Source organism: Cryptosporidium bovis, assembly GCF_009768925.1.
Source record: "Cryptosporidium bovis isolate 45015 chromosome Unknown contig_37, whole genome shotgun sequence".
NCBI lineage: Eukaryota > Apicomplexa > Conoidasida > Eucoccidiorida > Cryptosporidiidae > Cryptosporidium > Cryptosporidium bovis.
This window is the reverse complement of record NW_027125001.1, coordinates 18,462-43,925: the sequence shown is the minus strand read 5'-3', so window position 1 is coordinate 43,925 and position 25,464 is coordinate 18,462. Positions and strand designations below refer to the sequence as shown.

Below are 25,464 nucleotides of genomic sequence, written 5' to 3'. Positions count from 1 at the left end.
ATAGAGATCAATCCAACCATAACCGAATATTCAGACTCGAAAATATAGTTCTGAAAATTCACACACTAAAACTAACCGATAAAAGTACTGACAATAATGTGGAATAAAAGAATAAGACAATTCTCAACTTGTTAAAAGAAAAAATGTTACCTTACTATATTACTCGGCCTCCATTTCAAACTCATAATCCAAATATTAATTATCTAGTTTAATTAAATTGCCGAAATGTTTCTTTTTTCACCGAAACATCAATTGCGATTATTACCTGATTTTGTTTATACCTTTTCCTGTATCTAATTTCATAACACACAAGTATATCACATTGTACGTACACAATTCACGAGTATGCATGTTCCAAACATTGTGTATGTACGTTAGATATCATTCACCTTTCCATCTTGTTTTGATGTTTTATGATATTTGGTACTAATATGTATGAGAGCGTTAGGTTTTAATTCTTTAACTAATATACCCACTATGTATGTTGATCATATTATTATCATTATTAATATTTCATTAACTACTTTCAGAATTTTTTGAAATTTGGTCAAATGCTGTTTTTTGTCTTGGTCTAATGACGGAAACAGCAGTGGTCGAAAAGGGAGGTTCTATATTTCTAGGGCCCCTACCTTCATCCTTGTAAATGTGTTCATCATTAAGATGTTCTTCACCACTAAAACCAGATTGTTTTTTAACTTTAGTTCCAAAAGTGAAGGTTTTCCGAACATCATCTGGCCCTTCTTTATCAGAATTATATATAATACTATTTACAACCTTCCTGTCTAACTCTCTTTTACCGGTTTTGGATTCCATTGTTTTCTTCGCATCTTTTTCAAATACCTTTATCATTTGTTTCTCAGTCGGAGTGGCGACCACACGACCTTTAACTGTTAATAATGTTTTTTTATTTAATTCCTCCTTCTTCCTAATAGCTTCAGTTGGATTGTATGAGCCACTCATAGGTAATCTGTTTTTAGACCTTTTAGCTCTATGTGGAAGCTTATAGTCTTGCTTCTCATTATATATTGCTGTCTCCTTCATAATCTTCCTAAACATGGCTTCTTTTTGTTCCTGTGACTCAACTTCATCTGGAAACAATACATCACCCTTTAAATGTTGCTCCATAAATATATCAATATTTCTTGTTGGTATTGAATCTAATTCTAAAGCCAATAACTCTTTCTCATATTCATTCTCATCAGATGGCTTATATTGCTCTTTCGTTACCTCCTCCGAAAAAACTATGCCTTTTGGAATAAACAACCATGGGTTATGAAATATCTTTAGCCATTCCTGACGATTTTCATATACATTGGCCAAATTCATCATTTCGTTATATGTTGGGTCTTTAGATCTTAATTCTACTAATTCAGAAACATATTGCCTGTATTTCTTTTCCAGACGGTTAAAAAAAAGATTTTTCATTCCCTTATAGGCATTATAAAAGGTATGGTGCGTTTCGGGTCTTCTCAATGCTTCACTAGACAAATTTGTTATTATTCTACTTGGAGGAATACCTTTTATCTCATCATTTCCTCTCTGTGTTCCGTACTTCTTTGCTCTTGGATCATATTTGCCCAAGTTATCAATTGCTTGATCAAATAATGCCTCTCTCCAACCACATAATGTTTTTTTTTTACTTTTGGATTTATTAATGGTCGGAAGTGCCAATTCAACATCTAGTGTTATAACATTGTCAGATGAGTCATTAATGTTCTCCTTATACTTTCCCTCAGATGTGTAATACTCCCTAAACACCGCTTCAGCATCTCTTCTTTCTGTTGACGGGTTTTTCAAGTTAAGCACCTCTATAACTCCCTTTAAATCCTCCACACCCTCTAAATCGTTCGCTAACTTATCCGCCTCTTCTTTTTCCATCATATTATACCTTAATTTCCAATTTGTTTGCTTATCTTGTCCAAGATGCCTCTTATTCAAATCAATATCCGGTCTATCTATCTCAGGTCCTTTATTCTTTTTGTTTTTACGTTTATTAAATGATCCAAACCCGTGATTAGTAGTTTTCCTTCCTTTGCCTAAATTGTCAATATAACTCTTATATTTATCTAACAAAGACTTCATACTACATATTCCAAGACTATCCAAAAATCCATCAACACCATAATATTTTTGTGGAAAACTATATTCAAGTTTTTTACTATCTGGTTTGCCACTTGCACCTATTCCAGCTAGTTTACGGTCCGCTTCTACTTTTCCACTTAACAATGCTTTAATCCAATTCTTTTCTGAATATATTGGTCTGCCTTCTTTATCATAACCCCAAACCTTTTTATCCCTAAATTTAGATGGGAATACAACAGAACCCCATGCTTCCTCCAAATTCTCCATATCCTCATCAAATCCATAAGACTCTAGCCCGTACTTTTTCATTAAAGGGTCTCTCGACTCATTTCCTGTTTCACCAAATATATCTGTCATGGTCAAATGCTCAGCCTGTGGTCCAAAAGCTATATCTTTGTATCCGCGTTTTTTTCTCAACTTAAGCAACTTTCTATTTTCCTCAGTGTCATATTCAAGAAGTCTCTTTTGTTCATCTTCTCCAGGCTCTTTATCTTTTTCAGTTACTTGAGACTTTCTTACAACATCTTTTCCTATATCATCAGTGTTTTTATAATCGTAATCTATATCCTCATCATCAATATATGAAAGTTCAGCATGCACTGGATAAGCACCAGTTTTAATCGATTCTTTCTCATCTTTTTCTTTCTCTAATTCCATTGAATAACGTGTTGTTGTTCTAGCATTCAAATCTGGAGAGAATAAATCATCATCCGGCAATACACTAACATCTCCACTCTCCATAACGTTCAGATCTTCCAAACTCTCATCTTTTTCCAGGACCTCGGGCAGATGTTTCAAATAAAATTTTTCTGTAAATATGACATTTTTTCCTATATTTTCTACATCGCCCTTTAATTCGGCGCTAACTTTGCTTTTCTCTCCATCCAAATCCATCCCTTTTACAAAAATTACGAAAATTAACGATATAGTCGTTATCATCAAAACTTCGCGCATATACCCTCCTCTTATTCTTGATGAAACTGTTATCCTTTCACATGCCTTCCTTACTCCAAATAATCTTTTTATTAAACATGTTTTCCAAAAGCCACAGAAAACCTCCATTAGCACACATTCTAAAATGGAACAAAGGAATTCAAAACTGTACATAACTCCTCAACAGTTTATACTTCCACTTCTAGTAAGCATTATAACTACCTTATGACTATTTTATTCTGTTCAAGTATTTCACAAATATATTTCCTAAAGTACAAAATAAATGATCTTTTAAAAAGAAAAAATGCTGTGGCGCCAGTTTTGCTTGCAGTTAGCATTGTCTACGAAATCACGAGAATGACTATTTACTTTCTCCTCTCTACTCCTAGTTACCCTCTATTCATAAATCTGAGTCACTAATAGATACATGATTCATTCAACTAGTACTACAAAGTAAATGCATATTTACAGTTAAAAATGCTAAGTTCTTGAAAAAAGGGAAATCTTAATAATAAGTTACTACTGCTACTAATTTTATTGTGATATTAATATAAAAAAGAAAACACTAATACTGCTTGGAACTCCAAGATACTAATAAACACCCAAATATACCTGTCACTAATGCAAACTCCTCTAATGAATGTCCTAATGCCTTTTAGCCTACAAAATTCATGATAGTGCCACACAATAATTGAAAGAAAACAAAAATAAATTACAAATCCAAAAATATCACTATCAGCAGTTAAAAAATCAGACCAAAGTAATTCTCGCTTTTTTATTCTTTTCTTTCTTAAATTTTTAGTGACTGGTTTAATATCGTAATAACCATATAAATGACTACATATTACCATCCAAGATCCCATATTATCCAATTTATGTATCTACAAATATAACATATAAGTAACATTCATTAATATAGAGAGTTTACTCAGTTTCCTCTAATTTGTATTTCGGAATAACTGGTGTTTTAGGAGGTTCTGGCTCTTCTGCAGAGGAAATATCATCATAGATTGAGAGAGCCACCAGCTCTTCCTCTCTTAATGAGTTCGCAGACTCTACCTTCTTCCTAAGATCTTTTCCTTTACATTCCTCTTCGTTGATGGCACTACATACCAGTTTCTCCATTTCCTCAAGCTCAGCCATAGATTCTTCAACCTCCTCTGATGACTTAATGAATTTGTTTCTAAATTCCTTGGTCAACGCTTCATTTTCCTTCCTCGCCTCCCCAATTTCTTTCAATGAGGCCCTCACTGTACCTAGAGCCGCACCTCTGGCAGCTAATGTTGAAGATATATCAGACTTTGCGGAAGTTTGGACGGCAGCCAACTTTTCAAGCTCAAGTGTCTTCCTCTTTCGTGTTCTTTCGATTTCCAAAAGCTTCTCAGAAAGAATTGCCTCTTTTGCGAAAAGTTCAGCAGCCTCCCTTGATTTCTCCTCAATCTTGACCTTTAGATATTCATATCTGGAGATTCTATCTTCAACAGCCTCCATTCCGGAAACCAGTATATCTAGTTCCTTTTCTTTGGTCTTTATTATCTCATCCATCTCCTTTTGGGTTGATGCTAAGGTTTCAAGTCTCTTCGTTAATGACTCAAAGACGTTCTTTAGTCCGTCAAGTTTAACAGTCATTTCGTTGTACTTGGAAGAGTCAACTAAGGCATTTTCATTCTTTCTAGCTAAATGTCTCATTTCCGAGAGAACTTTTTCATACTCGTCAATGGTGGACGAGACCGTCATTAACTCTGTTGATTTCTCTCCAGAAAGCTTAAGAACCGCATCAAGTTCAGCTTTCCTGGTCTTCAAATCATCCCTTCTAGCCCTAATATTCTCTGCTAACTTCTCCCTGGTTATAATAGATTCATCATACTTGGCACTAATTATTGCGTTAAAGTCTGCCAATTTAACCAACAAGCTCTTGCGTTGAGCAGAGCTTTCTTTAATAAGCTTCTTCAAGCGGCTTTCCTCTTCCAAAAGCAAGGCCATTTCCCTTGAATATTTTTCAGAAGCCTCCTTTTCTTCTTCGATAATCTTTCTGAGTGATTCTTGAGCCTCTGCATAAATAGCTTTTAAGCGTTCCTCCGCCACAACTGCAGAATCATATGCAGACTTCAGTTTAGTTTTTTCACTCAATTTAGACTTAAGTTGTCTCTGAACCTCCAAGGCATTCCTGATTTTCTCTGTTGCTTTCATAGCCGCATCCCTGGCATCCAACGAGGCCTTCCTACGCCTAGCCTCAGCCTCTGTTGCTTTTTCCAACGCGTCCGCCACCAACAACGATGCATCTGCTCTCCTTTCAGTAGCGACTGTCAACCTCTCCTCTAGATTAGCCAATTCAACAGCTCTCTCAGTAAATACACGTTTTTTGTCATGATATTCTCTAAGCTTAGTTGCGATATCCGCCAATTCAATGGCTCTGACCTCGTCTTCTGTTGCTTCTTCACAACGGACAATAGCTTCTGCAGCAATTCTAGAGGCTCTCTTCGAGTTTCGTTCTGCTAGCTCAGCATTTTTTCTCGCTTGCTCCAATTCAGCGAGAGCATTCTCTCTAAACTTAGAAGTGGTAACTCTGAGGTTATCAATGTCTGACGAGGACGTGCACTCATCGCCAATAACACTTGAGTGTGATGTGCAATATTCGGGGTCTGTTAAAAGAACGTCAACTCCCTTCTGATGCCCAATAATGTCCCTTTCTTCCATTGAGAATGCGGCAAGTTTGCCATCAATTGTTAAACCAAAACGAACCATAATTGGTATGGGCACCTTACCATTCGTAACACGTGTCCAAACCCTGAGTTTTCTTTCGAACTTCCAGCCACCATTAAAAAGATCTTCATATGAGCATTTACCTTCCCCCAAAATAGATGACACAACTGCTTCTTCTGAAACTGACTTCAAAAGCAAAACTGCGGCATTCAACTTCCCACCTGTCGGAGACCTAAACGAACCAGACAAACTGTAACGAGGAAGAGGCAAACTAATCTCTAAACTTTCTTCCCCTAAAACATTTGAACAAAGATCGATTAACTTACTTTCATTTTCCGGACTCAATGTTCCGAATTCGGAAATGAATTCTGGATAAAAATTTCCCAGGGAGAGAGCCATAGATATAATACAACTATCAATGGAATAGGTGGATGGTTCCTCGGAGTCGTTATTTTTGTTTGTGTTTTCTAGCTTTGACATCTTAGAGACTGCAATACATATCTCGTCGAAATCTTGCTTGGGTCCAAAACTGAAATAAGAACTAAACGATGCAATAATTTTTTCAACTAATTCTAAATCTTTCTCTGAAAGATCTGAACAGTTGGGGCCAAGTCTGAAAGATAATTCGCTCTGAGAGTTGATATCACCAATTCCATTAATTTTAATTGAATTATCGAAATTTGGCAATCTATCAGCGGCATCACTTGCAACAAACAAGGAAGCAACCGATGTTCTTTCTGTAAACCTAGAAAGACGGCTTTCAATAGAAATGCTGTACCTAGAATTCGCCCTTGCCAAATTATAGTAAACTTGTTCAACTTCGAAAGATACAACACTTGGGCATCTCTTGCACGTTGAGCCAAGTCTACCACATCCACTGCAACCCTCAGCATCTTTAATAACAAGATCCAAAGTTCTAAGTCTCGCAGCAAGCTCCTTAACTCTCTCTTCACCAAGGCTTTCCTCGGATAGTTCTCCCAACATTTCAATAAATCTTCTTCTAGCTTGTTCTATAACTCTCAATTCTGTCCTTGAAAGAGCATTTACTTTGTTACTATGTCCACTGTACAAAAATGCATAGTAATTCGATCTACCACCCAACTTTGATATTCTTCCATCTCCAAGATACACACATTGAGTTTCAACTCCATTCTCACTAAACACTAAATAAATCAATTTGGGCTTATCGTTCGCATTATTCACCAAAGATTCAATTTCACGAAGCTTTTCTTTCAATCCCGATGTTTCGCCTTGAGCTATGAAGCTATCAATGCTCGAATTGACACGAAAAACATATTTGTAATTAGAATTAACGGGGCGCATTAACCCATCAACTTTAGAATCTTCCACCGGAACCAACGTAAGCAAGTTCAATTCATTGTTTACTAATAAGTAAACGACACAAGAAGCATTCATCTCGTTAAGTACCCCACATCTTAGTTCTGCAGCTTTAATACATTCTTCACATACATCACTAGAAACGAACAAAACCGTCCTTTCCACATTCTGAACAAGAATTTTTGACTCAATGTACGGAAATGTTACTCCGTCTCCGGTAGTAATAGAACCAACTAGGGCTTCAAGACTATTCGAGGAGACAGAGACTAATGCAAAACTAAAGAGTATTGCAAGTGTTTTTCTAACAATGAGAAACATATTCATTATCAATATCCTGAATTTTTTATCCTCCTCTGAAATTGATTTTTCGTTGATTTTCTTCCCTCTAAATCAAATAAGCTCGGTACAATTATTTTTCTACTAATAAATAGGAAAATAACCACTTCGTGGCGGTAAAAATATGTTTTGTCTTCATTTCTCTTAATATTAATAGGTACCAACGCTAAGTTGTAGACAAATATAAAGCAGTAAAATTAAATTTAAGGTGTCCATATATATATGGTATTGGAGTTGTATATTTATATTGTCAACTGATATATAGGCTATATACATAGACAAAAATATAATATTCGCGTAAATGACTAATAATAAATATTTATATTAAAGCTAGAATAAACCTTCGATTTTATTGTTCATATTTCCAAATACATAACCTATAGTTATCTGATGCATTTTTTTGGAAAATGTGTAAAATGTTGATTATTCTTCTTTGGAAACACAGGTTAGTGGTATGGTTAGACCGGTATATCAGGACATTAATATGGTATAGTAATTACTCATGCAGGCACTTTTTGAGTTATGAGCAAGCAACTTGAATGCATAAATGAGTTCTGACGGTGTACGTTTATGGAAAACTGTGCCTAACCCATCCTGATGTCATCTATGTGATTTTTTCATCTTGTATGCTTTTCATGAAAATTAGTTCCTGACCTACCCTTGCTATTTTTTTTCAATGTTCTTACACCTCTAGCTAGGTAGTTTATATTAATTTGTGTTTGAATTGTCCAGTTCGAACTTTAATTTTACTTCGCCAGAGACTGTAGATTTTAGACTTTGTTTTACATTTTCAACTAGTAAACAAACAAATTGCTGTATATAAGAACGAGAAAGGTGATTTATTTATTACCACGAACAAATGAGAGCAAATAATTCAAACAAAGAAGTGATTGTGAAGGGAAGCAAAATAAAATGCAATACAACAAAGAGAAAGAACGAGAATAATCCATCAAGCACGAGAGGACGTTCTGTAACACCAGTCAAAAATTCAAACATTCAGAATAAAGGCACCAATAGCAAGAGTAATGGCAGTCAACATGCTATCACACACAATGGCAATAATAACAACCACCACCACCATAATTTACATCCAACAAAATGCCTGAGAGGAGTTTCAACGAGAGCAACATACAAAAGATCACCTTCTCCGAGAAAAGACTGGCCCTTTGATGAAGCTTTATTGTATCCACCACACCCAAGAGAAAAGTCACGCACATCAATAATAGGCATTTCGGATACAAGTAAACAAAAAGTGAAAACTAATTCGGAAAGAGTTAATAGGAACACGTCCCTATCACCATCACTTCACTTAAGATCGAGTTCTTCACGCCCATGTTCAGCATCTTCAGTTCGTCATCACAGCCCACATCCAACAAGGTGTTTGAGAGGGGTTTCAATAAGACCAGCATACAGAAGGTCACCTTCCCCAAAAAGAGATTGGCCTTTTGATGAAGCTTCGTTATATCCGCCGCATCCGAAAGAATGTTCGTCAAAATGCATTGGACATAAAAGATCAGCTGCCTTAGTGGATACAACAAAGAAAAAGCGTAAAATAGCTTTTGGTGATGAAAACATAGTGGGTAAGAAAGTGAAAGGTAATAATAGTAGCAGCAACACCCTAAAATCGAGAATAAATATGAATATAGTCAAAGTGAATAAAAATAAGAAAGGATTGAGTGGCACAAAGAATAAGTCATCAAGCCCGAAAGTAGTGAACAAAAGGCAGGTTAAGACTGCAAAGTCACCAATTAGTTGTATCAAGAAGCAAATAAAGAATAAAAGCGCATTAGAAAGTAAAATAGGGCTTCCAATCATTGACAAGAGATTTGACAGCAATTATGATTTTGACACTGAGAGTATAGCAACTGTATTAGATGGCGAAGAAAGTTTTGAATTAAGTCCTATGACTGGATTACATGTGGGTTGGGGAGGAAGTCCTTTAAAAAGTTCTTGGAAGAAAAAATTTTCAGGTATAGTAAAAAAATAATTGAATATTTTAAACTCATAATTAATATACTTTTTTATTTTTTTATCAATTTACATTTTTATTTTTTCTCTTTTATTTAAATCAAATGACAATACTAACGAAACGATAAATGAACAAATAAAAATAAACCAAACTAATCATTCTCTTCTTCAGGTGACTTAGAAACAAGAATTTCATCGGCTTTATTATGGAATGAGAATCATTATGGCTCAGTAGTTTGGAGACCACACAAATGTATAAATGAGTATCGTCTTGTAAGCAACTCAAAAGCACATTATAATCCATACGATAATTCGAGCATAACACAAATTGGTGAATATATTTGGCAAACTCATTTTAATGGTGAAAGTAAATTAATTTCAGAGTACCCACCACTTTTTGAGTTGTTATTCGTAAAAAAGGACTCATTATTGGGTTCAATATTTAATAAATTTTGTTTGAATCCAAGTTCCCATGATGTAATATTTAGAGAGTTGCTTACGCAATCTCAATTTAAGTTTCACAAAAATATTTTAAGAATAAATGAGGTATTTCACTGTGAAACGTTTCCATACACAACATTTGTAATGGAATATTTGCCACATTCGTGTATGAATTGGGATAGCAACACAGAAACGTATTTAGCTCCATCAATAAGTAAAGGCAATAAAGGAAAATTGAATAGAATATACACAGTCAATGGAGCGAAAGTTATATTTTCCCAAGTGTTAGATGCATATAAGTATCTTCATAACAAGAATATAAGTGGCATATATTTGCGTCCAGAATCTGTAAAAATGTCACATTCTCTTGATGAAACGTATTTGGACAAAAATGGAAATACATTAACACGCTTAATATTATCAAAGGGTAGAAATATATTTAATAGAAAGAGATTGTGTTCAAACAAGGTTAATATAAATAGTGAGTTATCCAAATATTGGGAGAACTCGGAACAAATCAACATAGCAGGTAACAATGACGATAACTCTATTAGAAAAATCCATGACATGATTCAAAATAAGAAAAAATTTTTTACAATTCCGTCTAAAGAGACTTATCTATTTAAATTGGATAATGTATATGATGAAGTGAATGTGAAAACGTTGCATACGAATTCACTGTATAATTCTTTAATTTGTAACCATGAAAAGACAAGTGACGATCTACACGTCAAGTTGAATTACATCTTCAAGGGGAGATCAACAAATTCACGAGAATTGCTCTTTTCAGGTAAGTTGTTAGTTGCAATAGTATTATGCATCAGACAAACTATACCACACTAGCAGTTCTTATTGTGCTCAAGTGAGAAAGGTAGTCGACATAGTGTGGTTTATACAGGTTTGAGGCTTGACACAAGAATACTATTGCATTGACATAAATATCAAATGACACCATTTTAACTCGTAAATTTTAATTTTAAAAAATTAAAATTCTATTTTGCAATAAATTCAGGCAATAGATGGTTGAATCCCCCAGAATTTTACCAAGGATTTTTCTATAGAGAAAGTGAACATCAAGTAAATTTTGAAAAGAGTGACATTTGGAATTTAGGTGTATTTTTACATTGTTTACTTTCTGGAAGAGTACCATCTATAATAGATAATGAGGTGGTTATAGATGAGAATGTTCCATTTGAAATCAGGGATTTGATTTCTTCCATGTTGAAATTAAATCCAGACAAAAGAATAACACTAAATGGGATATTTAATTCAAAATGGTTGTTATCTGAGACTGCTTTACAAAATTGACATGCAAATGATAAATCTAATAGAATGCGAAAAATTGTTAAATAATGATTAAAACAAATCTCTAATATGTATATGTACTTTTATTCAAATAATTCATGATATACTGCTCTCATCCTCAGTAAAAATATTTAAATTAACAAAAATAAAAATTAGAAAACAAAATAAGTTTTTGTACTTATCTTCGATTACTATTAATACTCTCACAATATATTCTACATACACCAAATATATGTATCTTCTTTAATTCTTGAGTTACTTCTTTTTTCTAATTCTTTTTTTTTTCTGTGAACTATTACTTTCATATACAGGACTACTTTCTAATAATTCACTTTTTTTGATAAAAATTTAATTAATTTTTAGTTCTACACCATCAATTTATGACTTACCTTTGGTTTAATTGGCCGCTATTGTTTCTACATTTAACGCATTGTTTAAAATAATCATGGTTGGAATATACCTTCTCTCTTTTAATTTCTTTTTCGGACCTTTTAATGGCATGCAATCTAGATATAGGTACTTCTCTAGTCAAACCAGGTTGTTCTGATTCAGTATTTTCAGAAGTAGCATGTGATTCAGATCCAGATGCTTCCTCAAAGTCCCCGTTAAATAAAGAACTATCTGTGATTATTTCTACGCCTTTCTTTGAAAACGGAGGACCTCTCCCAGAAGAGGTGCTAACTTCATCATCAATTAAAGAAGCTTCCAAAGAGGATGATAACAACTCTTTTTGTTTATGTGTCTCACTCTTCGACTCACGTTTAAGCTTTTCAAACTCTTCCTTAGCCTGCAATATACCAAGTATCTTCTTCTTCTCTTCAGGTGTTTTAAACGGATTCCTGAAAAAAAAAAATTGAAGAAAAATAATTATTTACAATATGTTCAATCCACCGAATATGTGTCTAGTTGAGTAGTCAACTTACCTCTTTAGTCTCTCTATTTCACTTCTATTCATATTAAAATCAACAAATTCAAATATATGTTCTCCCTTTTCTCTCTTTTTATCAATAGCATCACCTCTTTTCTTCTTTTTTCCACCTTCAAAAGCTCTCTTTATTTCTTCATCCTTAACATGATAAACATTATCTGTATTTATCAATTCAGGATGCCTCGCCAAATATGCCTCCTCAAATTGAATTGCCTGACTTTCATCGCTCGGAGGTAATAATGATCTTCCTTCCTCCTCAAATGCCTGCAAATTCTCTATTTTTGGAATTACTCCCTCTATAGGCATTAGTCCCTCCTCTGAATCATGGTAAGAATCATCCACAAATTTCTCCAACACTACCGGTTCAACTCCCATCATATCGTCATATTTTTCAATTACCGGTATCAAACCCGTTCCTTCTTTATTATTATCATCTTCTTCCTCATAGTATCTTCCGTAATTTTCATTCTCAGGATCCAATACGACTCTCCCTGTTTGAAGAGTATTACCCTCTACACCAATTACTACAGCATCTTCATCAAGCAAAAGACTTTCTTCAACTTCGCCATTTGTTTTTTCACTTCCTTTGCTGGTCTCACTTTCTTCACCTTCATTTTCGTCACTTCTATCAGTTCCTCCTCCAACCCAATCTCTCTTAGTTGTTCCTTTATCTGACCTTTCAGTACCTTCTGAATCCTCATATACTACAAGTTCAGGGATAGGACTTGTTGCTCGGTCTCTAGTACCTGCCACTGTTTTATAATTGTCCTTATTCTTTACTTTCGAGACTTCATTACTTAGTTTATTAATTTCCTTTGATAATTGTTCTAGCTCTAATTGTAAAGCTTCCTTTTCAGTAACTTGGGACTTTAATTTTGCTTCCATCTCTTCGTTCTGTTTCGATTCTTGAGATAACAAATATGCATCCCTTCGATGGCTACCTATCGCATTCTTTAGTCTTTTCAATTCATCCTTTAGCATAATTGCCTCCATTGAATTCTGTATTGGAAATGCAGATTTTTCTCCTTCACCCATTTGTGAACTCTCAGTTTCCTTTTCTAAAAGTCTTGAAAGTATAACTTTATCTCTCAAACTTTGTATTTCTTTAGCTGCCTCATCACTCTTTCTCAAACTACCTGTAGTATATTTTTCTCGTTCATGTTCTGGTAATTGCCTCACTATATCGTAATATTGGGATGATTTTCTTCCTCCTTTCGAGTGCGATCCACCTGATTTTCCTGAACTCAAACTTGATTTTGATCCTGATCTTGATCCTGATCCTGATCTTGATCCTAAACCTGATCCTGATCCTAAACCTGATCCTGATCCTAAACCTGATCCTGATCCTAAACCTGATCCTGATTCTGATCTTGATCCTGATTCTGATCTTGATCTTTGACTAGATTTGGACCCAGGATCCTGCTCGATTCTATGGCTTTCATAATTTCGATCAACCGGAGGTTTTTCTAATTTATCTATGTATTTTGGTACAGTAGGAGACATTCTCACTGGAATTCCCTTATTTCTTTCTTGTTTTCTCATTTTTTCTTTTTTTTTTTTCAAAAATTTTTTTCTTATCTCTCCAAATATTGAACTCTCACCCACATTCTCTTCATCAGAGGAATCATATTCCCTAATTAACTTGTTCGTAATAAAATCTACTCTTGGTTCATTTTCACTAAGCTTTATATAATATTTATCATCATTTACATCTAATATTCCAGTTTCATGTAATGTTACAAGTACTTCATTATTTGGTTTAGGAGGTTCCCTTTTAAATGTGCCATCTTCACCATAAGATGTGGAAAACTCAGAATATGATTCCTCTTCGGATTCTCCTGTTTCTTTTTTGTCTTTACTCTCTTTGAATTTTTCGGAAGGTTCTGACGAATGTGTTTTTTCCTCCTCGATGTCTTCATTTGTTTCTAGTACTGTCTTTTTATGCCCTTCTTCCTTTTCACTTTCACCTCTCCTCACACTTTCTGTTCTTTCTCCTCTTACACTCTCCCCTCTTTTCCCCTCTTCTTCCTCTCTTGTTTTTCCACTTTCACTTTTATCACTACTCCTTTCACCTTTCTTGTTTTTATCATCCAAATTTTGTCCAACGATTTTTCTCGGCACTTCATCAAGTTGTAACTCGGAATCTCCAGCATAAAGATCATTCGATAATTCTAATAGATTGATTTTTTTTTTTCCATCTTTCATTTTTTTCCCCCTCTTTTTACTCTTTTTCCTCTTAAAAATTGTCATATCAGGAAAACAACCCATTTTTAATTTTTTCTTTTTCGCTTTTTTACCCTCCTCACCGTCTCCTTCACAGTTTCGATCTGTTTCACCTCCTTGTTCCAAAACTAAACTACCTCTTGCTCCTAAAGCTTTTTCCTCTTCACCTCTATCCCTTATTTTAGACCCTCCATATGGGCCTGCATCTGTATGCTTTTTACTTCTAATCCCGACATTTTTATCACTGGAGCCTTTATTAGTTTCAGTGTCATCATCTATTTTTATTCCATCTAATAGTTTTCCAAGACCACTACATTTTCCACTTCCACTCTCGGCTTCATCACCTTCTTCATCCTGATTCCCTTCTACTTGATTTATTTCATCTTCAACTGATACTTTAGTTTCATCAAGAGGCACTTCTACAGAATTACTTTCTTCATCAAAAGAGTCCACTTCATAGCCTTGATTATCAAAAACATAACCGAAGGTTGAGACACTAGAAATGGATGAAACATCTGATTCAGAACCCTTATTTTTGTGTTTCTCAATTTTGTCCAAAGTTTTCTTGGATAAAGCTCCTAAGTCCTCTAAATCACTCTCAGTTATTCCAATATTTTCCGCATTTCCTAATTTATTTGGTCTTTTAAGTATTACAGTGATTCGACCACTCCCATCTTTCCTGTTCAAATCACCAAATTCTGCGGTAAAAGGGTTACTATATTTGTTATTCTCCTGATTACCAGTCACAAAATTTATTAAAACGCAAATTATGCCTATTTGAATCAACAAAAAGATTCTAATTCTTTTTCCTAAACTCATAACAACACATTCCTCCAACAAACTATAAAGTTCAAAGATTTTTCCTGCTTGTTTTATAATATTTCCTTAGTATTCGTATTTTCGTTTTACATTTAAATATTTAGTTCCTTTTTTACTGTTTTTTTCTTATTTTCAAATTAAAATCAATGTAAGTCCTTTTTTTCCTCTACCAAGACCACTAAATATTATTAATTCTTTTTAGATCTATTCCGTGTTACCCGCCACTAATTTTGCATGCACTATTTGCCACCATTATAATTACTAGTCCTTTTTTTATAAGAACAAAACTAATGTCTGTAATTTTCCAACAGCATCAACCCATAAAATTTGATTATGTAGTGAGAATGCTTTCTCTTTATGAAAAAATAGTTTAATTTCCCACCTGAAAATCAAGCAAGGTGTTAAGTTATTAACAACTATCCGTAACAATGAAACTCAAATTAGTGGCTAAAAAACAGTCTAAACATGGGACGTGGAGGTAACACGACGATACAAATTTGCATTAATAGTATAATTTTTAACTACACTTTCAGCTTCATCTACTTTTCCTAGTGTTTACACCAAGAGTGACAATACAAGCAGATAAAAAACTAAGGATATTTTAAATGCTAATATTTGTGACAGTAAATTATATAACTACTATAAATGGCTATAACGTTTTATATTAATATGTAACAATTCAATACTCAAAAGAATACCAATTCTTTCAGTAAAGACCATGAAACTAGTTATTACTCTGTTAGCAAAATATAATAGTACTATTAATAAGATAAGTAAACTTCCTCTTGTGTTAAGAGGATAAGTATTAAAGTTTTTCTGTACTTTAGCTAGCATTATTCGATACAATATCTAAGATATCATCTGTTATCATATCGTCAATTGACTGCATTAATTTGCGTCTTTCATCTTTAGTTGGAGACTTTATAATACCACCGTCTAAAGTAGGATACAACATTGGATTGAATAGTACTTTACTTTTTTCGCAGACAGCTTTACCTAGACTTAACGCCCATTCTATACCACCAGCCATATCATTAAAAGTACGACCAGGAAAAGGTAACGCCGAGTATTCAATACCATCTAAGATTGAATAAAGATTAAATAATCTTCTATTTATGCCTTCACTCGATAAACTTGGTGATTTTTCAGATACTTCTGAATCAATATTGCTACTCTGTTCTGTAGAATACGATTTTGCATCAAATGAATTTGAAGCAATATCCTCCATATCAGAATCATTTATTTCATCACTACCTAAATGTTTTGTGGTCTCTGAACTGATATCACCAATATTGTACTCCTTAGAGTCAAAATGACCACCCTTGAGTTGATTATTATCTCCGTCTGAGTTCTCAACTAATGTTTGTTCCTGTTTTTGTTCGCTAATATCAGCAGATTCTACCTCTTTCGGGTAATTATTTGTGTTTTTCTTTGGCAATGGAGTTCCCATGACTTCCTTGTTCTTGATACTCTCCAATTCAAAAAAATTGATTAGATTATCAATGCTTCTTTTTTCAGGAGAACTCTTTTCTGTATCTCTGAAACCTAGTTTATTTCTTGGAGATGTTATTAGAGATGGTTTATTCACTCTATTCTCGTTTTCAAAACGTTCTATCAACATTTTCACTCTGTTTCCATTAGCATCTTGATGAACATCAGATGTTTTGTCCTCTGAAATGCCTTTCATATCTTCATAGTTTCCTTCATTCCCTATTCTGTCTTCACTCCCTATATTTTCCTCATCACCCGTTTCTTGTTCACTTTTAATTTCATTCTCCAATAGGTTATTTATGAAACCTTCACCTGTTTTCTCACCATTCTCGTTTCCAAAGAAGCTTTTGCTTTCATCCACATCGCGTTTTCTTTGTCCAAAGAGACTATCAAATGTAGTTTTAATTTTTTTGAATTTACTACTGGAATTATCAGAAGTTGGAATTCCTTTATTTGATCTCTCCCCCATTTTCTCTGTTATTTCTGACTCTTGCAGCTTCTCGCTCATTTCCGATAGCTTTTCACTTTCATCATCTACATTTTCCGTATTTACTTCCTTAATATCTTCAAATACTTTTTTCGAACCCCCTGTTGAATATGACTGATCACTAACAGTATCTTCTTCAGAAATTTCATCTTCGTTCTCCTTGTTTTGTGCTACGGTCGGATATTTTTCACCATGGTCATCAAGGTTTATTCCCCCTTCATACAAACCATCACTCTTTTCAGTTTTTGATAGTTCATTATATTTTCTCTCTGGTTTAGATATATCTTCTGATTCTTTTGATGCTGAATTGTCAAAAGATCCGGCCAACTCACCACCTTCCATTGCCTCTTTAATTAGTCTGTCATATGTTTCATGTGGTAATTCCGAAAATGACTCTTCATTTCTTTTTATATATTCCGAAACAGAATTTTCCAGTTCTTCAATCATGTTATCATAAGACGATTCGTAGTGATTATTTTTTTGTTTACTATTTTCCAATTGTGAGCTCGTTTTTTCAGAAATATGCGATGATTTTTCTGTCAAATGTGGTAAATTCTCAGGTGATTCCTCAGAAACATGTTCTTCTGATTCTTTTGTTGGTCTCTCTGAATTATCTTCTTTTGAAGCCTCAGAGTCATATTTTGTAGATTTTATCGAGGGAAGTGATTTCTCTGCCTTCTCTTCAGGCATAGATACTTCACTTTTTTCGCTTTTTCCTCCCTCAGATATAAGATACCCATTTAATAGTGGGATTTCACTGGAAAAACCGCTGCCACCTTCACTTCCCTCTTTCTCTGTATCTTCTTGGTAAATTCTAACTCCTCTTGGTGGAATTTCACTTTTTTCATCGTATATTGAAAGTAGATCTTGAGCCAAAGGTCTTGTACTATCATCAACTCCACTTTCTATCATTTCTCTAGTTTTATCACCAACGAGTGGAATCTTTTGCGACTCTTCAGCTTGCTCTGAATCAATGTCAGATGGTACAGGAAACTCCTCTGATTTGTAGCGTCCCATATCTGATAAATCTGTTGTTTCTTCCTTATAATCACCTAGAGGTAACTTTGGAGTTGGAGCAGATGAGTCTGCATCGTATCGATCTGATTCAACTTGTGCCTGAGGATATTCACCACTGACACTATCCTCACTAACACCAAATGGTCCCAGTGGTCTGTCTGATTTAGAACCATCAAAATCTTCTGATTTGTATTCCCCATCATAGTCAACTCCTTCAGAATCTAAATCAATTTTACTAGATAAACTTTTTTCAGTTGATTGATCATAATGATGTTTAGGTATATCCCCAAAACTTGAATCCAGTTCTTCTGGCTCTTCTGGTTTATGCTTACCACCAAATAATTTCTTTAATCTTCCCAAAAAACCACCACTTTTTTTTTTTTTTTCATTTTTTCCCCCAGAGTTTGAATTTCCAGATGCTCCGGAAGCTTGTGGTAAATCCAAATTACTTCCTAAACAGACATTGGCCCACAAGAATGCTACACCAATAAATGTTAATAGCACATAATTAATTCTCATTGTATTTGCTTATATGTATGATGTGTTATATTCACACTTAATATATTAATTTACATTAGAATTAGTTACTTTTTTTAAGTAACACAAAAAGGTGTTCAATTATTTTTCCTAGATTACTTCTATTTTGCATACAACTTACTAATTTGTTTTTAGATCAATATACCCGCCCAAACTCCAGGCAAACAACGAGACATAAAAATATTTAGAATCAATTAGAATAAAATATTTTGAAATGTAAAACAAGTAAATAGATAATCGACTAGTTTTAATTCAATTTCATATCTCTCATATTCTATTAGAACACTGATATGCGTAAAAATAATATTATATATTTATAATAGCACTACTTTATTGTGTTTCACATCTAATTCATGTATGCATGCACGTAAATTTTTGTTACATAGATTCATATTTGTACCCATATAATTATTAGGTTGTATGAAAAAAATAAATGTAAGAAAATACATTTATGATTGGCCTGTTTGGTCTGAGTTATCCCAAATCAGTGGCCTCTCTTTTTGCTCTTTGTATTTCTTCCTCTGTAAATATGTCTCTTCTACCTTCCATTCTTCCAGGTCTGAGTTTTGGAGCAAAAGAAAGAATCCATTCTTTTTCTCCATCAAATTCATCTTTTTTTCCATCACTGTCACTTATTTTGTTTAGCTTCACCGACTGGTTTTCAGTGCTTCGAGATTCCAGTATTGTTTTTCTCGGAGTTGTAGGGATGTCTACAGTAGTGAAATCAATATTGTTACCTGTGCTGTTAATATTATCACGACTACTACCTCTTAAACTCGATTTCTTATTTTTTGATTCTGAATTGGCTAATATTGCCCTCTTATCTAGAGAACCACTAATAAAATCATCCGAGTTTAAAAACGCATCATCCTCTTGAATTGATATATCGACTTTTTGTTTATTTGTTTCATCAATTATCTCGTTTAGCAATAGCAAGTCACCTTCAGATAGCTCAAATCCTTTGGAGTTATCACCTATGTTATTGATTGTGTCTTGAGTAAGAAAGTTATCTTCAATATTGAATAAAAATGTATTTGAAATATCAATATCATCATTATCGTAGTTTATATTGCCACTATTGTGTGTAATTTGTGAGTTTTTTATTGCTAATTTGGATATTGGTGGTGCAATTTCTGGATTTATGAATAACTCCTCCGATAAATCGTTATGATTTTGATTCATTTTTGTGTTATCAATTATCTCGTTAATTACTTCCGCCTCTTCATTAGTTAATTTAACATTAACTTCACTAAACGTATTATCTATTCCACTTTTAAACAAAAAACTGTCCCCTATATTTATTATTTCATCATCATCTTCAAATAACTTATTTCCGTAGCTTTTGCCCCCTTCAAATAATGAGCCCAATTCAATTGTTTTATCAGTTTCATCGTGAATAGTTTCTTTATTCTCAACTATTCCAGGTTCAAATAATAAATCTAAATTAAAGGAGCTATCAAAATCCTCCATTTCATTGACTCTATGATTCATTTTCTTATTTTCAAATAAATTTGAGATATTTAGATCCTCATCATCATCAATATCTTCATTGTAATTATTCGCATCTTTACCCTGACTCTCTGACTCTTTAATACTATTGATGCTCAATTTATCATCTTCATTAAATAAGTCTCCGATAAATAAATCATTATCTTCAATATTGTCTTTTTTAGAGTTTACGTTAGTTCCATCGATTACTTCATTCAACAGTTTCATATCTTCATTAGAAAGTTCTATATCTTGGTAGTTCTCACTCATTGAATCTAATCCCGAAAGTTTTTCAAATTCAAATAATTCATTTACATTATAATTTAGGCTATTTTCTGGAATTTCCATTGGAGTATCATTTATCCCAAACAATTCACTATTATAAAGATCTAATTCACTTTCTTGATCCACAGTTGAGATAATACCATCAGGAAAATCATTCTTTTTTGTGTTCTCAAGAATATCTTCCAATAGTTTAATTTCAGAATCATAGCTATCCTGATTGCCTTTACTATTATCTTGTGCTATGTTTTGACCCATCGTTAAATCTAATCCAACGTTGCTATCAGAACTGATGTCATCTATACCAAAACCTGCTTCAAAATTTAAATCAGGAAAATTTAAATTCCTTTCAAGTTCAAGATTATTTTGATCATTGTGATTCTCTATATCCAAACTTTTTTTCGAATCTGAACCTAAATTAGGATTTAAAATGTTCTCTAACTTAAAATCTTCATTTTCCTTAATATATGAAAAATCCACTAAATTTTCGTCTAAAGAGTTTTTCAAATTAAAATCATCATCATCCTTGCTTAGGTTCCCTCCCAAATTTGAATCATCACCAAGATTAATATCTATTTTCAAATCTTCTAAATGCAAATTAGGTTTCAAATTTTTTTCATTTATTACCTTTTTCTTACCTGAATCAAAATTTTCATCTAGGTCTCCACTTTTATCTATTTTGTCTTCATCCTCGTTTAATGCATCAATATCATTTTTACCAAATGATAACTCATCTTCAGTTGTGAATTCCTCTGAATCAACTGTACTTTTAATATTTTGATCACTTTTTCTATTAAAGTTACTTTTATTATTCATGATATTTTCCAAAAGCTTTATTTCGTCCTCTTCACTGTTCTCCAAATTTTTATCATTTGGGTCTTTTTCCACTTTATTTTCTTCAGGTTCATAATTTATATCTGATGACAAATCATTTTTTCTATCTTCATTCATTGATTCTTTTGTATTATCAGATTTTTTTTCATCTGTTCCTTCCCTTTTATATTCTGAATATAAATCCTCATCATTTGTTTTGTCGTCTATATTATGAGTAACATTATTATTTCTTTTTTCAAATGATTGATTTTCATCGTTTCCCTCCTCTTCGTCACTCTCTTCTCCTTGAGACACTGGATAAATATCTATATTATTTGTTATGCTGCTTATATTACGAGAAACATTATTATTTATCTCTCCAGTTGATTGATTTTCTTCCTTTTCATTATCTTTTTCCTTTTCTTTTCCTTCTTCCTCATCACTCTCCTCTCCCTGAGACACTGGGTAAAAATCTACATTATTTTTGCTAGGTAAAGTGTAGTTATTATCTTCAATATTATCATCACCACTGCCTTCCGAAATATTTCGATTTTTATTGAGTTCATTTGCAAAATTTTCATATTTATCATCAGTATTATCGTTTTCCATTATTACTTTTTTTTCCTCAAAATCTCCATCCCCTTCAATTTCATACTTCAAATCGACTTTGTACTCATCATCATCTTTTCCATTTGATTCTACTATTTCATTATTATCGAATTTATGTGGAACCCCAATATCATCGCCATTATCATCATCGCTTTCTAGTTTAATGTCTTCATTTCCAATAGGCCTATCAATATTATTTTCATTGCTTTCATCTGTCTCTTCATTATTGACAAATCTTTTTTTGCCCTCCGGTTCATTTTCTGTATCTCCATTTTCATTATTTTCAAAATAGTTTTGTTTGTTTTCAGTATCATTACTATCTTCATCATCGGATTTTTCTTTTATTCCTTCTCTTTCCTCAAATCTGATATCTTCAGTATTTTCCGTTGAATTATTTTCTATTTGTCTCTCTGCATCCTCGTAATTATTATAATCACCAATTTCTTCTTTAGTTGTTTCTTTTACATATAATTCATTTTCATTAACTCTATCGTCCCCTATTTCAATATTTTCAAATTTCTCCTTTTCATTAAATTCATCGTTAATATCCTCATCTACCATCTCATCATTATTGTCATTATTCTCATGACTAATTGTTAATTTATCTTGGTTTTCTTTGTGCTCAGAAGAATTATCCGTTGAACCAATATCATCATTTTTCCCTTTGAAATTATTATATTCAAAATTCTGCTCATCATCCGATTCCTTTTCATCAATATTATTTGTATCATTAACAATGTTCACTTCATCTGAAGGATTGTTATTTATTCCGAACGAATGATTCCCACTATTTTCATGTTCTTGCTCATTATCATCTTCATCAATATGCTCATTTACATCTTCTCCAATGTTTTCGTGCTTAACATCTTCATAATCTCCCCCCTCATTTTCATGATCAACAATTTCATCTCCACTATTTTTATGGCTATCTACACTTTCTTCTACATCATTTTCTTCTGCATGAGCATCATTTTCTTCTACATGAGCATCATTCTCTTCTACATGAGCATCATTTTCTTCTACATGAGCATCATTCTCTTCTACATGAGCATCATTTTCTTCTACATGAGTATCATTTTCTTCTTCATGAGCATCATTTCCTTCTACATGAGCATCATTTCCTTCTTCATAAGCAACATTTTCTTCTTCATGAGCATCATTTCCTTCTTCATAAGCATCATTTTCTTTTTCATGAGCATCATTTCCTTCTACATGAGCACCATTTCCTTCTTCATAAGCATCATTTTCTTCTTCATGAGCATCATTTCCTTCTACATGAGCATCATTTCCTTCTTCATGACTACTCTCTACATCTCCTTTATTATTACTTTCACCATATTCTTCATGTTCCTCGCCTTCTAACACTTGACTCTTTATTTCATCTTGTATTTTATGTGATAGTGGATTTTCTCCACTAAAAATATCATTATTTGTATCACCAAGATCAGTTTTTTGAGATGTATTTGATTTATCAAGATCTTGTTCTGAATTATTTGTTACTTTATCATCAGTACTGATATGTTCTATATTGGGATCTTCTTCATTGTTTTCAGAAGTAATATTTATGTTTACATCTTTTTTCATTTCATCATCTTCAATCTTTTCTTCTTTTTTCTCTTCAATATTGTCTTTATTAATTTTGTCTATCAGATCAAGCATTTCACTTTTAACCTTTTCCTCTTCTTGATTTACCTTATTTTCATTTTTGTCTATATTATTTTCTTCATTCCTTTCATTTTCGATGTTATTTTCTTCCTTCTTTCCATCCTCAATACCGTCTTGTTTTTTTTCACCTTCAATGTTATCTTTTGCCTTTTTCTCCTCTAACTTGTCCTCAATGTTATTTTCTTTACCCACCTTATTTACACCTTTATCCTCGTTCTCCATTTCAATTTTTTCACTTTTTACAGCTTTTTCACCTTTATTGGTGTTGACATTATTTTTCAACTTGTGTTCACTCTCATTCTTTTTTTTTAATATATTCTTAAATTCTGTAATTTTATTAACTAATTCCTTTTTATTTTTTTCTCTTTCTTTTGCTTTATTCTTTATTTTAATAGCTAATTCATCCCTTTTGTCCGGAAATCCGAATTCTGAGTCTAGTAGTGAGAAAGGGTTGTCTTTGTAGTTAAAATAAACACTTCTTTCTCCAAATGCTGATTTTAAAAGTATAATCAAAACATTCCTAAAGTGTTTCATTGGAATTGTTTCATCTTCTGGAAATGTATTTAATAAGTAATCTTGAACTCTTTTTTCTTCGTACTTTTTTAATTTTGTTAATTTGGTTTTCTCAAATAAGTTCGATCTTTTGTCGTTATTTATTTCACCATTATTTAATATACTTTTACTTAAGGCTATCAGTATCTCAAACTGTAATACCAAACCAAATGATTTCCAAATATCATATGAATGTTTTGGAAGGGAAAGCATTATTGAAAAAGGTAATAAATTTGTTCCACTCTTATATAGTGAACCTAACTTACATAAGCTATACCTTATGTCTTGTATTGTTTTATTTTTGGGAAAAACCTTTCTTTTGTCATTTTTAAGTATTGATACAATTGAATTAATAAAGAATCTGTGTCTATCACATTCTTCAAAATTGTTATTTTTTTCTATTACATAAAACAAATAGTAGATTAACACATTTAACCCAAGATTTGTGGGTAATTCAGCCCAAACATTTACATCCTCTATCCCCATTGTTGTCAGTATTTCAACAGCTAATGGATAATATGCTTCAGGATATTTAGTTAAAATACTCTCTTTTTTTTCAATATTTATTCCTCCCGTTTCTTCTTTATCACTCAGTTTTACTTGTTTCCTCTCAATATTTTCAGCTTTTGTTTCACTATCTGATTTATATTCACTAGAAAAATTTAATATTGAATCTGAAAACAAATTATTGTCTAGTTCCAGTATATCATCAAAAAAAAATATATCCGATGAGAATATATCAGTTACATCTTTTAATAACTTCTTAAAACCTCTTTTGTTATCATTATATTCTTTTTTACCCTCTTTTACAGGTAACACCTCCTTTGGAATTTGATCCATATTAGCTATCCTGTTCTCGGGATTTTTCTCAATTAAATCTAAAGAAGAAATTAATGCCTTAATACACAAAGAATATACCTGAGTTTCTGATAAATTTGGCCTATAAATTGTTAGTTTTTGCCTACATTCTTTTATAAACTCCTCTTTTGTCATATAATTTGTCATTAAATGTGATGTTAACATTAATATCTCATCATTGTTGCCTCCTTTAACGAGAAAAAAGCACAAAAATATCTTAACTAACAATAATAAAATTTGTTTAAGACACTTTTTCATTTTAAACCACCATATTAACTCTATATCCTTATTATTTGTCCGAGTTTGCCATTTACCATTTACTTGCTTAAATAAGCAGTGCTATCTTCATTACTTGTGATATCATTTCTCTTATTTATTTTTGCATATTAAAAAAAACATTTATCAGTACTTTTCTTTTTTCTCCTAAAAAAACCACTATTTGAATTTAATTATAACGGCCACTCTACACACATGCTTACACACAAAAAATGGTTAATAATGGAATGATTAATAAAATTTAATATCAGTTTTCTACTACTTTCAGAAGAAAATCAACAAAAACTAATTATTTAAGCCTATTAGGTTTGAT

General features: G+C 32.7%; 6 protein-coding genes across 6 annotated transcripts; 1 reads left to right on the top strand and 5 right to left on the bottom strand.

The window, feature by feature from the left end:
* Positions 1–516: 516 nt before the first annotated feature.
* FG379_002580 (uncharacterized protein) lies at positions 517–3,144 on the bottom strand (the record flags this gene model as incomplete). The annotated part of the gene is made up of 1 exon (XM_067327910.1): positions 517–3,144. The coding sequence occupies one exon, from the start codon at positions 3,142–3,144 to the stop codon at positions 517–519; it is 2,628 nt and encodes an 875-aa protein (XP_067185115.1).
* A 795-nt stretch (positions 3,145–3,939) lies between these two features.
* On the bottom strand, positions 3,940–7,380 carry FG379_002579 (coiled coil; the record flags this gene model as incomplete). Its single annotated transcript, XM_067327909.1, has 1 exon — positions 3,940–7,380. The coding sequence occupies one exon, from the start codon at positions 7,378–7,380 to the stop codon at positions 3,940–3,942; it is 3,441 nt and encodes a 1,146-aa protein (XP_067185114.1).
* Positions 7,381–8,251: 871 nt separating this feature from the next.
* On the top strand, positions 8,252–11,109 carry FG379_002578 (uncharacterized protein; the record flags this gene model as incomplete). The annotated part of the gene is made up of 3 exons (XM_067327908.1): positions 8,252–9,362; positions 9,533–10,591; positions 10,814–11,109. 3 exons carry the CDS (start codon positions 8,252–8,254, stop codon positions 11,107–11,109), a joined length of 2,466 nt encoding a protein of 821 aa, XP_067185113.1.
* A 916-nt stretch (positions 11,110–12,025) lies between these two features.
* Positions 12,026–15,076, bottom strand: FG379_002577 (mature-parasite-infected erythrocyte surface antigen; the record flags this gene model as incomplete). Its single annotated transcript, XM_067327907.1, has 1 exon — positions 12,026–15,076. The coding sequence occupies one exon, from the start codon at positions 15,074–15,076 to the stop codon at positions 12,026–12,028; it is 3,051 nt and encodes a 1,016-aa protein (XP_067185112.1).
* Positions 15,077–15,899: 823 nt separating this feature from the next.
* Positions 15,900–18,590, bottom strand: FG379_002576 (signal peptide containing; the record flags this gene model as incomplete). Its single annotated transcript, XM_067327906.1, has 1 exon — positions 15,900–18,590. One exon carries the CDS (start codon positions 18,588–18,590, stop codon positions 15,900–15,902), a length of 2,691 nt encoding a protein of 896 aa, XP_067185111.1.
* Positions 18,591–19,082: 492 nt separating this feature from the next.
* FG379_002575 (uncharacterized protein) lies at positions 19,083–25,133 on the bottom strand (the record flags this gene model as incomplete). The annotated part of the gene is made up of 1 exon (XM_067327905.1): positions 19,083–25,133. The coding sequence occupies one exon, from the start codon at positions 25,131–25,133 to the stop codon at positions 19,083–19,085; it is 6,051 nt and encodes a 2,016-aa protein (XP_067185110.1).
* Positions 25,134–25,464: the final 331 nt, after the last annotated feature.